Source organism: Marmota flaviventris, chromosome 15 (genome assembly GCF_047511675.1).
Source record: "Marmota flaviventris isolate mMarFla1 chromosome 15, mMarFla1.hap1, whole genome shotgun sequence".
In the NCBI taxonomy this organism is placed as follows: Eukaryota; Metazoa; Chordata; class Mammalia; order Rodentia; family Sciuridae; genus Marmota; species Marmota flaviventris.
The window spans coordinates 82,392,326-82,404,556 of record NC_092512.1 but is presented as its reverse complement, the minus strand read 5'-3'; the positions used below and the strand labels follow the sequence as shown (position 1 = coordinate 82,404,556).

General features: G+C 32.9%; 1 protein-coding gene across 1 annotated transcript in view; it reads left to right on the top strand.

Moving 5' to 3' along the window:
- The window catches only part of Ube2v2 (ubiquitin conjugating enzyme E2 V2), a 37,543-nt gene extending 25,797 nt beyond the window's left edge, over positions 1–11,746 (top strand). The window contains exons 3-4 of the mRNA XM_027932823.2: positions 651–776; positions 5,060–11,746. Coding sequence (XP_027788624.1) covers positions 651–776; positions 5,060–5,206 — 273 coding nt within the window. The 3' untranslated portion in view covers positions 5,207–11,746. The remainder of the gene's footprint in view (positions 1–650; positions 777–5,059) is intronic.
- Positions 11,747–12,231: the final 485 nt, after the last annotated feature.

The following is a 12,231-nucleotide window of genomic DNA, read 5'->3' as shown; positions in this document are numbered from 1 at the left end:
TATCCACAGCCCCCCACTGTTTTATGTTTTATTTAGAGACAGGGTCTCACTGAGTTGCTTAGGACCTTGCTAAGTTGCTGGGGCTGGCTCTGAACTCCCAATCCTTTTGCCTCAGACCCCCAAGCTGTTAGGATCACAGGCATGCACCACAGTGCCTGGTGCTGATATTTTCTCTTTTACTAGAAGTTATTGATTGCCATTCTAAGTAGAGTGACCATAATTTGTTATCCAATCAGATCCTTTTGAGAATGAAAAGAGGCACTATTAATAATTAACATTAGGTCACTAGGAATAAACAGGACTATGTTGGAAAATGAGAACCTTTCTATATGTGTGACACAAATCAAATAGTCCCTCCTTTTATGGTGTATCTTTTTTAGCAAATTCTAAATTTAAGTGGTTTCCTTTTTCCTTATTTGTCATAGGCATTGTTTATACCACAAAAAGTGAGTTCTGATTATGTTATTTTGTAGAATTATTTTAATTTTATAAAATTTCTGCTTTTCAGTATGTTTGCATTTTTTCCTAACTATATAGACCAATTAAATGTAGAAAAATAAATTCTTAAGTTTACTGTCATAGTGAGTACATTTATTCTTTATTATTTCAGGTATTATAATTATGATTATCTTTTTTCTTTTCCTTTTCAGACAAATTATGAAAACAGAATATATAGCCTGAAAGTAGAATGTGGACCTAAATACCCAGAAGCTCCTCCATCTGTTAGATTTGTAACAAAAATTAATATGAATGGAATAAATAATTCCAGTGGAATGGTAAGTTAAAATAGTTATTTTATATAATATAGTCAGGAGAAAGTTTTAAAGAACTTTTGTTTAGCTGAAAGACTAAAAAAAGGTGCTTGTCTCATATTATTTTTCTTTATAAATCAGTGTATCCTTAGAAACCTTAATGCACCTACCTAGGTAGATGTGATGATAACCGTTAATTATTAAGATTTTATTGTTTGAATCTGTAGACATAGTTTGACTGAATCCTTATTTGTGAAAAAATGACTATTATTTCCTTTCTTTAGGGATAAGGGTACATTTATTAAGATAAAAAGGACGAATATTCACAAATGGTGTTTTTCTGGGAGGAACAAGTGTGCCTACTGTAACAGTCATGCCTGAGCATGTCATGTTAAGCAAATAAACCAAAAGGACATGCTGTTTCTGACCCCTATAAATTAATAGAAATAGCTGAATTTGTTATGTGAATAGATTCCTAGGTTCATTCTTGTTAGGGCCTTGAAGTCCAGACCGTCTTGGTGCCATGTTGAGAGCATACTTACATGCAAAATACATCTGTCTTAGGAAATAAGTTGTAGCCTTGATTTAGTTACTTGGTGGTGAATGCTGTAATCCCAGTGACTCAGTTGGGAGGCTGAAACAGGAGGATTGCAAGTTAGAGGCCTGCTTCAGCAGTTTATCAGGCCCCAAGCAACTTAATGGACTCTTTCTCAAAATTAAAAAAAACAACAAAAAGAAAGGGCTGGGGATGGGGATGTAGATCAGTGGTAAAGTGCCTTTGGGTTCAATCCCTAGTATCCCTCCCTCACCAAACAGCTTGACTTCTTGTATATTCCTTTTTACATTACTAACATGTTACCCATGTATCATCCATTTTGTGTCTCTCTCCATGTTTCTTTCCTATCTGCCATCTATTAAAAACCACAGCCTTATCTTGATGCCATTTGTTGTGTTCCAGCATTGTAAGATTTATTCCAGGTTTTTCTTTTTCATATTCCTCTTCAGTGTGCATATTTCTTTCCATGGCTCACTGGGAGCTCACAAGATATATGCTTGCCTGCATGTTATAAATCTAACTGATAAAGGAGCAAGTTTTTCATTTTGCCTCAGGACTTTTCCACTTTCTATTCTTTCTATCTGAGAATTTCATCTTCTGGTCTGGTTAATCCCCTATGAATACTTCTCAGTGTAAATGGCAGTTCCTCAGAGAAGTCTTTCCTGATTGCCTAATTTGAATTATGTCCCCTCTTTTACTCTATTGGAATCACCCTTTTATTCTTTTCTTAAAGTTAATATACATTTATTATTTTTCTTTGTTTTATTTTTGGTGATTTTATTTTTTCAGGGGCTTTGTGCCAGAATCAAATATTTTTGGTGTTTTTGAAACATTTATAATATATAGATAAGTTTTAGAGAATGATATAACCAACATCAAGAATGATATAACCAACATCTATATATCTTTCACCTAACTTGTCAAATTTTAATATTTATCTTTTTTGTAACTGATTTTTAAAAATTTAATACAAAAGGACATTCTAAAGTTAATTCTGTGTGTGGTGCTTTCCTCTTTCCCTGTCCTCATTCTGCAGTGGAAGCCCCATCTTTAATTTGGTGTTTATCATTCTGTACATAATTATCTTGCTTTCACTATGCATTGTGTATCTGTGTCTGTGATTATATCACTTTTATATGGTATCATGTTAGTGATTTTTCAAGATCATCCATGTTGAAGCATGCAAATTATAGCCCTCATTTTTACTGTTTAATATTCATTTTCCACTTTTTGGGCCTTTACATTTTTTTAGTTTATACTGAAAAGATTGCTACAATGAACATTCTTTTTTTTTTTTTTTTTTTTTAATACCTTTATTTATTTACTTATTTTTATGTGGTTCTGAGAGTCGAACCCAGGGCCTTGCACGTGCTAGGCGAGTGCTCTACCGCTGATCCATAGCTCCAGTGCCCCTACAGTGAACATTCATATACAAGTGTTCTTGTACCCTAGGGCTGTGCTGCTTAGGGTGGCATATTTTTTGACTTAGTTGTCTGGCTTTAACCTGTTGTAGATCTGTACTTTGTAAAACACAGTAAACATTGCTAGGAAAATGAAATTTAAAAAGATATACAAAATGAAAGCTCATATTTTTACTGTTAATTAATTTATTTATTTTTGATGCCCAGGGATTGAAACCAGGGGTGCTTAACCATTGATCCACATCCCCTACCCTTTTTATATTTTATTTTGAGACTATCTTGCTAAGCAGTGTAGGTACTTCTTGAATTGCTGAGGCTGACTTTGAACTTATGATATCTTCCTGCCTCAGCCTCCTGATCTGCTGGGATTACAGGCATGCACCACCATACCCGGCTATTATTGTAGCTTTGCAGCAGTTTTTGAAATTAGTACTTTTCTTCTTTCTTGTATTGTTTTGACTATTCTGGGTTTCTTGCATTTCTGTATGAATTTGGGATCAGCTTGTTCATTTCTGAGAAATGAAAAAGGCAGTTGAAAATTTTTTTTAGGGAGAGAGAGAGAGAGAGAGAGAGAGAGAATTTTTAATATTTTTTTTTAGTTTTCGGCAGACATAACATCTTTATTTGTATGTGGTGCTGAGGATCGAACCCAGCGCCGCACGCATGCCAGGCGAGCGCGCTACCGCTTGAGCCACATCCCCAGCCCAAGGCAGTTGAAATTTTTATAGGAATTTTATCTGTACATTAATTTGAGGAATATTGTCATCGTCATACTACTTTATAGTTCTTAATACGTACATCTCATACTTCTTTTGTTAAATTTATACCTGTGTATTCTTTTGATCCTGTATTAAATGGCATTGTTCTGCTAGTTTTTATTTTATGCATTGTAAGTGATTTTTACTTGTATTCTGCAGCCCCGCTGAGCTTGCTTATTATCCATAGTTTCTTCAGTGGAGTCTTTAGAATTGCCTGTATACAAGATTATGTCATCTGCAAATAGAGAGTGTTTTATTTCTGTCTTTCCAAGCCAACTGCCTTTTATTTCATTTTTTTACTTAAGTGTCCTGTTCAGTATAGTGTCAAATAGAATTGATAAGTACAGACATCCCTGTCTTTGTTCCTGATCTGAGAAGGAAACAGTTTATCACCATTAAGAATGATGTTAACTGTGATTTTGTAAACTCCCTTTTGAGAATTGAGGCAGTTCACTTCTATTTGTAGTTTCTTATGTGTTTATATCATGAAAAATTGTTGGATTTTGTCAAATTATTTTTGCACATACTAAGATAATCATAATATTTGTTCTCTGTTCTAATACATGGTATAATATACTGATTAAAAATATATTTAAACTGTCTTGCAATTCTGGGATAAATTCTACTTGGCATATAATCTTGTATGTTGTTCAAGGAAAGCTGTAAGTGAGAACTTATGGCCTCTGGGGTCTTTTGTAAGCCTGTGCACAGCCCTATATTTGCATGTAGTCTTCTATATTTGTAGGCATATGTTGGAGCTTTTTGGTGCCTTTGTGGACATCTCATGTTCCAGTTTTTCTGCTTATGTATTTTGGTCATCTTTCCATTGGTTATCTTCCCAGTGGTTACTTATTTTTTAATTTAAAAAATTATTTTAGTTGTAGATGGACATAATACCTTTATTTTATTTATTTATTTTTAAATGGTACTGAGGATTGAACCCAGTGCCTCACATGTGCTAGGTGAGCACTCTACCACTGAGGACCCCAGTCCCCCAGTGATTATTGACAAACACCCAGGGTGGGAGGTGGGGAGAGATAGGAGGGTCCCAATGGGTGAGTTCTGAAGTCAGATTTTAAAAAGCTTCCTGAATGGGGTTTTTAGGAAATAACACTATCCCCAGATAAATGTCAATACCTGACAATCAGGTCTTTGAAGAAGTTTTAGCCCAATTTAGTCAATCACAGTGGAAGGTTAATGGATTACATTGGAAAGAAAAGTCTGAATGCAGAGATCAGATTAGAAACTCTTATCTGAATTTCAGTTTGAGTTAATTTGTCCAGATTTTGGGTAGTGGCCTTGGAAATAGAAACTTTTTGACCTTATATCATTAAGAAGAAACTTATAAATATTTTTATAAATTAGTTATTTAGTATAACATTTTTAGGAAATTCCTGTTAAAGAAGAAATATTTCCCTAAATTTTGTATTAATTCTGAACCTGTAATTTTATAGTATACTTTTTGAATCTATAATTTCATTATATAACATTCTTATTAAAGCATGTTTACAAAATTGGTGCCATAATACTTTAAACTTAGAAGTTAATTGTCCTTTTTCCTTCCCCTTTCAGGTGGATGCACGAAGCATACCAGTGTTAGCAAAATGGCAAAATTCATATAGCATTAAAGTTGTACTTCAAGAGCTAAGACGTCTAATGATGTCCAAAGAAAATATGAAGCTTCCACAGCCACCAGAAGGACAAACGTACAACAATTAATTTTAGTGAATCTCAAACTTGTCTTAAATCAACAACCTTCTACTCATATTAATGTCTTGATTAAATATCACAATGCAAAATTACCCACACATTAAGTAAAAGAATTCCAGCTGGTAAACATGACCCGGACATTTGTAAGGATATATTTAATATATGTACACCCATTATGTTTTCAGGTAACAGGAGGAAAAATGCAGCACAATTTTTCTTTCTTTTGTTAAGGCACTGTCATTTAAACATGAACCTGGAGTACTCGAAATAGAATTCAGGTTTACAAGAGGAAAGCATGGCAAGAAGTGTCAGATGCATTGGAAACTTGCGTGTTTCTGAAAAGTAAAATCTCAAGAAAGACAAACAGAAATGGCATGCTTTGTCCATCTCGCTTAGTGAAAGAGCTGCAGTTGAAATTGTTTAAGTAGCAGGTACAATGAATATTGTCACAAATTGTGGTAATTTTTGAAGCGGTGTGGGTGCTGACTACTAGTAGTATCAAAAATATGTTCAGGATTGTTTTGATACCTGTATTTATAATAAAAAATGTTGGGGGGGGGTCGATGGATTTCTGTTAAAAGCTGTTCCTGTGTGTTACATGTAACATGGTAAATATTTGTTTACAGTCTTTGTTTAATAAACCATGCATTTAAGTTTAAGTGAAGTCAACAAAAAGGAAATAGGTGTATGGATATGTGATTTTGAGATTAAAGTTAGTCTTAAAATGTAAATAAAATGTGGAACGTGTCCTCAGAGACTGTGCCATTTCTATTATATTAATGTATATGTGCAGTACCTTGCCAAGGTGGCAAAAATTGGAATTATTGTAGCTTTTCATTCATATACACCCTTTATTATTTATCCTATTTTGTATACTTGTGAATTGGGATTTTCAGAGTATCTACTTTAAAAATTACATAATTAGTTTAATTTCTGTTTCAACAAGGAGGAATCCAGGTATTATATTTTTAGATTTGATTTTACTAGAAATAATATAATTAAAAAGGTCTTTGAATTTTAGTGATTCGTATAGAATTACAGGTTGCAAACTATTCAAACATATTTTTTTTCTTTATAACTTTTTTTCTGTGAAACTTTTAGTTAATAGATTGAACTAATTGCAGACATTTCCTCCTCAAGTTAATGCTTTTAATACTAACCAGGATTAATATATCTCTGTACGCTAACAAATATGTAACCCCGAAGGTAGAAACTCATTTTTGTCTGCTTTTACCAAAGCTACATGAAGTTGCAGGTCACTGTTTTCACTTCCAAGCACTGGGTATAATGTTTTGTTGAACATGTTGTTTTCTTATGAATTCACTGAAGCATATCAAAGGCAGTCAGATAGGCTCCTTTTATTTTGGCAAGTTTGATAATTTGTCTCACTCTCAGCCCAGAATATATAGGTAAACCAAAACCATGATTGTCAAAATATCAAGTTATATGTTCAAACTTTGCTAACATAGTAAAGGAAAAATAATTAACTTTGAATTGTTTTAAAAGTATTTGAAATATTTTAGTTACTTTTTTTATTTTTTTTTTTGGTAATGGGGCTTGAGCCACATCCTGAGCCCTATTTTGAATTTTATTTAGAGACAGGGTCTCACTGAGTTGCTTAGTGCCTCACTTTTACTGAGGCTGGCTTTGAACTCTCCATCCTTCTGCCTCAGCCTCCAGAGCTGCTGGGATTACAGGTGTGAGCCACCACGCCCCAGCATTTTAGTATAACATTTAGTATAGGGATAGATGTCTCAAACTTACCCTGATGTTTTTTATTAAGCTCATTCAAAGTTAAAGCCTTGAGCTACCTTAATCACTAGTGCATTCAAGTCCGTAATAGTTTATGTAAACTTATTATTTTCAACATGGCTACTCTATTTTAATTATCAAAGATGTCTTAAATACTTTTAAAATGACATGTGAAGAACATACATACAAATTAGAATGTGTAATTTATTAAAATAGACCAAATGAATTGTTACCTTGGAATAGTCTTTAAAGTTTTTTTTAATGGTTAAAGAAGATTAAATTGGATTACATTGACACTTTGTAGAGTTTGATGGTAACTGGTATGAGTCAGTCTAATAACTTACACTTCGAAAATATGTCTTGTCATACATGGAAGCTAGTAATTTTGATTGCTGTTGGAAAGCTGAAGAACTCGTGTCCTCTTTCCTTGCCCCATATCCATCATTGTGAAAGCTGCCCCCACCTTTAGTATATGTTGTCAGTCAGCCCTATAATGTTTCCCTTCCTTTGTTTTTTGGGATTATGGATCTCTGCAGAAATCTGCATGCCAATTAACTAATTTCCAAAGCAGAATCCATATTGCATGTCTCAATCAAGATGTACATGGCAATCTAAGACACTGATTGATATGAGTTAACAGAGCTGCTCTAAATTATAGTAATATTTCTAAGATAGCAGTTTTGAAACAATTTTTCCTTTGTTTTGTAAAGTGGCGAAGGTTGTAGGAGTTATGTGATATCACCTTTCAAATGAACTGTAAAATTGCCTTAGAAATTTGTTTAAAAGGCTAGCAAGTAAGACCCTTGAAGATGATCACATATTAATAAAGATTATAAAAATAAAATTCTTGTCCTGTTAGGTCAGTGTTATGCTTTAATGGTTTTAATTACTTAACTAATTTTCAGAATTGATGATTAAAGTTTTTTTTTTCCTAGCGTTTTAAAGTAATGACATTTGTTTAGGGGTTTGTGTGTAGCCTTCCAGGATTTTAGACATAAATATTTGGAAGGATCATCAATGGCATTTAAGTTTTTGGTTGTGAAAACAAAATTTATAATATTGTTTAAAAGAATTTATAATATTTAGAGCTTGAGTACTTAAAGAGTGAATTATTTGACTCATGGTTTATTACTCTGAATTACTTAATACTAGTAGATTGATTTTAATGTTAATTACCACTAAATATATATATTAGAAGTAGTAATTACATGTGAAAAATATTTGAAAATTTAGAGAACTGCTGGAAACTATTAATGACTTATTAGGTTTGGTGTGTATAGCTTTAGGTGGTTCTGATAGGTACATCATTGAACTATACAGCACTGAACTATATATTGTCTTTGATCAAAGCCATGTCTGCTATTTCAGTGAACAAGTGATTGTGTTCTTGTACATCTTAAAGAATAAAAATACTAATGATAAAGGATATTATCATGCATAATAGGATTTCAAGAGGCATTTAAGGATTTTTCCCCCCTAGATTTTTCCTGTTAATAAGTATACTTTTTGGATATATAGGGAGAGTCATGCCATCGTTTATTGTGGGGAAGGATATAAAAGAGACTGATTTTGCTTTTTTGGTATCCATATAATTTTCCTGCACCAATTTGGCAAATTTGATGGATTTTGACAAAAAGATTCCAGCTTCTCAAGGTTCTAGAAAGGTGTACATGTTTTGTAACCAGAAACACCAAAATAAGAATGGACATAGTGTATTATAGATTGATAGGAAGGTTAGTGGTTAATTTCCACCCAAAATTGAGTTTATTAAAAAGAAGGAATATCTTTTATGCTAAATATTCCTTAATAGAAGTTACTAAAGAGTAGATGGCAGACTTAACATAATTCATACTGAAAATATTGGTTATTTATACTCTAGAACGTCAAAAATTAAAATTCACCAAAAGAAATTTCTGAAGAGAAAATTATTGAAGGTATTGGGTGATATATAATAAGTGACAAGTCAAAACCACCTTTTTGTGAAATAAAGCAGTTTTGAGAATTCCTGGAATGAGTAATGTGATTTTAGAATAACCATCAGATAGGAAGAGGTTGCCATGGTGTTTATATCCTTAGTAGGATGTTCTCATTTTAAAAAATTCCCCAGAGTCAGAGTCTGCTTGTCTAATTTTTTACATGTGATCCAAGACCCAGGTTCTTTTTCCTTCATGTTTGTTTATAAAATAAAAGCAAAACATCTCACTTTCTTAACTTGGAAAGATTCCTTTCTAAAGGAATGCAATGTAAGAGTTGCGCAGTGATCCATTTGCTGTTAAATGTAGACTTACATGAATTCTTTTATCTGGTCTTTGTTCAGTAGTGAGCAGCTATAGAAATTTGGGGAGCCCAAGGATTGTACAGAAATAAAGTTAATATTCTCCTAATAGTTGACACAAAGAAACCATAACAGAAATATGGGGTCAGTAAATAAGCAAATTATTGAATATTGGTAGTGAATAATAATAGTTGATCATATTAAGTATATAAGCCCTAATGTACCTGTATCAATTTCATTGAGATATTCACAGAATTGAAAACTTGGGGGTTAAAAAAGAGGTAGACAATGCATAATTGTATTTATACTAAGTGAAGGTCAAATAATAAGGATGTTGTTTGTTCATTGCTGTAGTTGAGCAATTTAAGAAAAAATTCTTCAACCCTTACAAGGGGGCACTCTTAACAATTGAGTCTGTGTTCTTTATTTTTTTTTTTAAACAATAGATTAGTAATAGATTGCAAAGTAATCTAGAAAATTTATGTTAAAGTGTGAAGTTTTAGCAGGATATATTAAAATATAAAATTTCAACAATGAATATATATATTTTTAAACTGTAAAACTTCAGAAAGTATTTAAGGCATTCCCCTCCCCTGTATTTTTATTTTATAAGTATGCTTTTTTAATTGTATGTAAAGTTATGGTACTGTTTATTACTGGGAAGGATGTAAAAGACACGGATTTTACTTTTCTGGTAAGCATCAGTAGAATTCATTTACGATTAAGAAATATGATATCAGCCAGGCATTTCATGCATGCCTGTTATCCTAGCGACTTGCGAGGCTGAGGCAGGAGGATTGAGACCAGTCTCAGCAACTTAGTGAGACCCTGTCTGAAAATAAAAAGGGCTAGGGTGTGGCTCAGTGGTGAAGCGCCCCTGAGTAAAATCTGCAGTATCCCCACCCCTACTCTTCTAAAAAAGAAACATGATACTTGTATATTCTTTAATATCCAAGGATGGAATTTTTATAGTCCTGAAAGTTTATCAGTTTTTATTTGGAAGAAAAATTATTTTCTTCACAGTTTATAATTGATGATGAGAAATGTACTGTTTTTACTCCTTTTCAGATGGCATCAGCTAAATAAGTAGATGGTAAAATGTACAGATTATATCTACTATCACAAATTATCTATTGTATTATCTTAATTTTAAAAGTCTGGGTAATTGTTAACAGTTACACAAATTTGAAGTAGATGATAAGCTGTTTCTTCAGTTACTCTAATGCTTAAATGAAGGTGATTGAATATATAAGAAAGGTAAAATATTTCTTGCTTTGGTTTCTTGGTTAATATGTGTATCTCTTTAAAAAGAAAAAGAGGATTAGGGATATAGTTCAGTGGTAGGAATTCTTGTTTAGTTTGTGCTAATTCAATCCCAGCCCTGTTTTTTTTTTTTTTTTAAAAAGCCAAGAATCCTCATGGACTCAGGATGGTAAACCATGTAATGCATAAAACTATTAATGCAAATATTGTATGCACTTATGTCTTAGCTCTCTTAGAATTATTAGCAGCACTCAATTACATAGCAATTAAAACAATATTCAAGATGTTACATTTCTACTTGAAATGTAAATATTAGTGTCATCTGGGGCTGGGGCTGAGGCTCAGCAGTAGTGCACTTGCCTGGCATGTGTGAGACACTGGGTTTGATTCTCAGCACCACGTATAAATAAATAAAGGTCTATCAACAACTAAAAACACTTAAAAAATATTAGTGTCATCTCTTTTTGTTAATAATTTGCCATGTCCATACTACTGCACCTCTCAAATTTTCTTCATCCTTTTTTCTTGGCAAACTACTATGAAAACATCCTTGTTATTTGATCTTCACTTATATAAATAAAGTTATGCATTGTCTGCCTCTTTTTTAACCCCCAAGTTTTCAATTCTGTGACTACCTCAATGAATTTATACAGGTACATTAAAGTAGGGTGGAAATCACAATCTAGGGCTTATATATTTAATATCCATTATTAATATTACTAATCATTCACCTATTAGTAGAATTCTGAAAAATATTTCAAAGTTACTATATGTATGTTGCTCAATTTTTTTTTAAAGATTTTTTATTTTTCGGTGGACACAACATCTTTATTTTATTTTTATGTGATGCTGAGAATCGAACCCAGTGCCCCGCGCATACCAGGCAAGTGCTTTACCGCTTGAGCCACATCCGCAGCCCTCAATTTAAATTTTTATATGTGTTCAACATGTGGGATGATGAGAAAAAAAGACACTTCTTTCAAAAAACTAAAACTTGAAACTTTTGACTCCACTTTGGGACCACAGTTGATTATGAAGAATTATAATAATACTTTGTTGAGGTTGTGACACTCTGTAGGAATAAAAATAATCATTGTGATGTAAAATAGCTTGATATATTAATAACACCATTTTAAACTAGGGTGGCAATTTTAATCATTGATTTCTTAAAATTATGTGATTTCCCCAAGCACAGTACTAAGGTGGCATTGAATACATTTATTGGTTTAGAAAACTGCAATTAAATTGTGACCCCCATACTCCATTGCCTGTGACTATTGCCATCATTCTCTTATAAATCTCTTGTAGTCTCTTTGTCCTTCCCTTTTTATCAGTGTGCTCACGTCTCTCATGTTTAGTTCTGTCCCCGTTGAGTTAGTTCTTTTATCTCAGCTCTTTCAGTTTTCCTTTCCCTGTCATCCTTAACATCAATACTAACCATGAATTTGAAGGTTCCTCCTGAAAACCTGCTTCACTTGTGCACTACTTCCCTTTCAAAGCCTAACTCTAGTCCTATTATTATTTTTTGCCCATGAACCTTTGACCTCAGCTATGTGGATTTCTGTCCCCTCCTCCAGCTGGGTCTTTTCTTAGCCTCTTTACACTCTAATTTGCAGATCACTGTCATTGTTGTCCTTGGATTACTTGAGTTGAGGTTTTTTGACTTTACCTGGCATTGGAGAGTTGATGTCCAAGCAGCCAACTATGATGATAACAGTAATAAAGTTATAAAATCATCTACAAA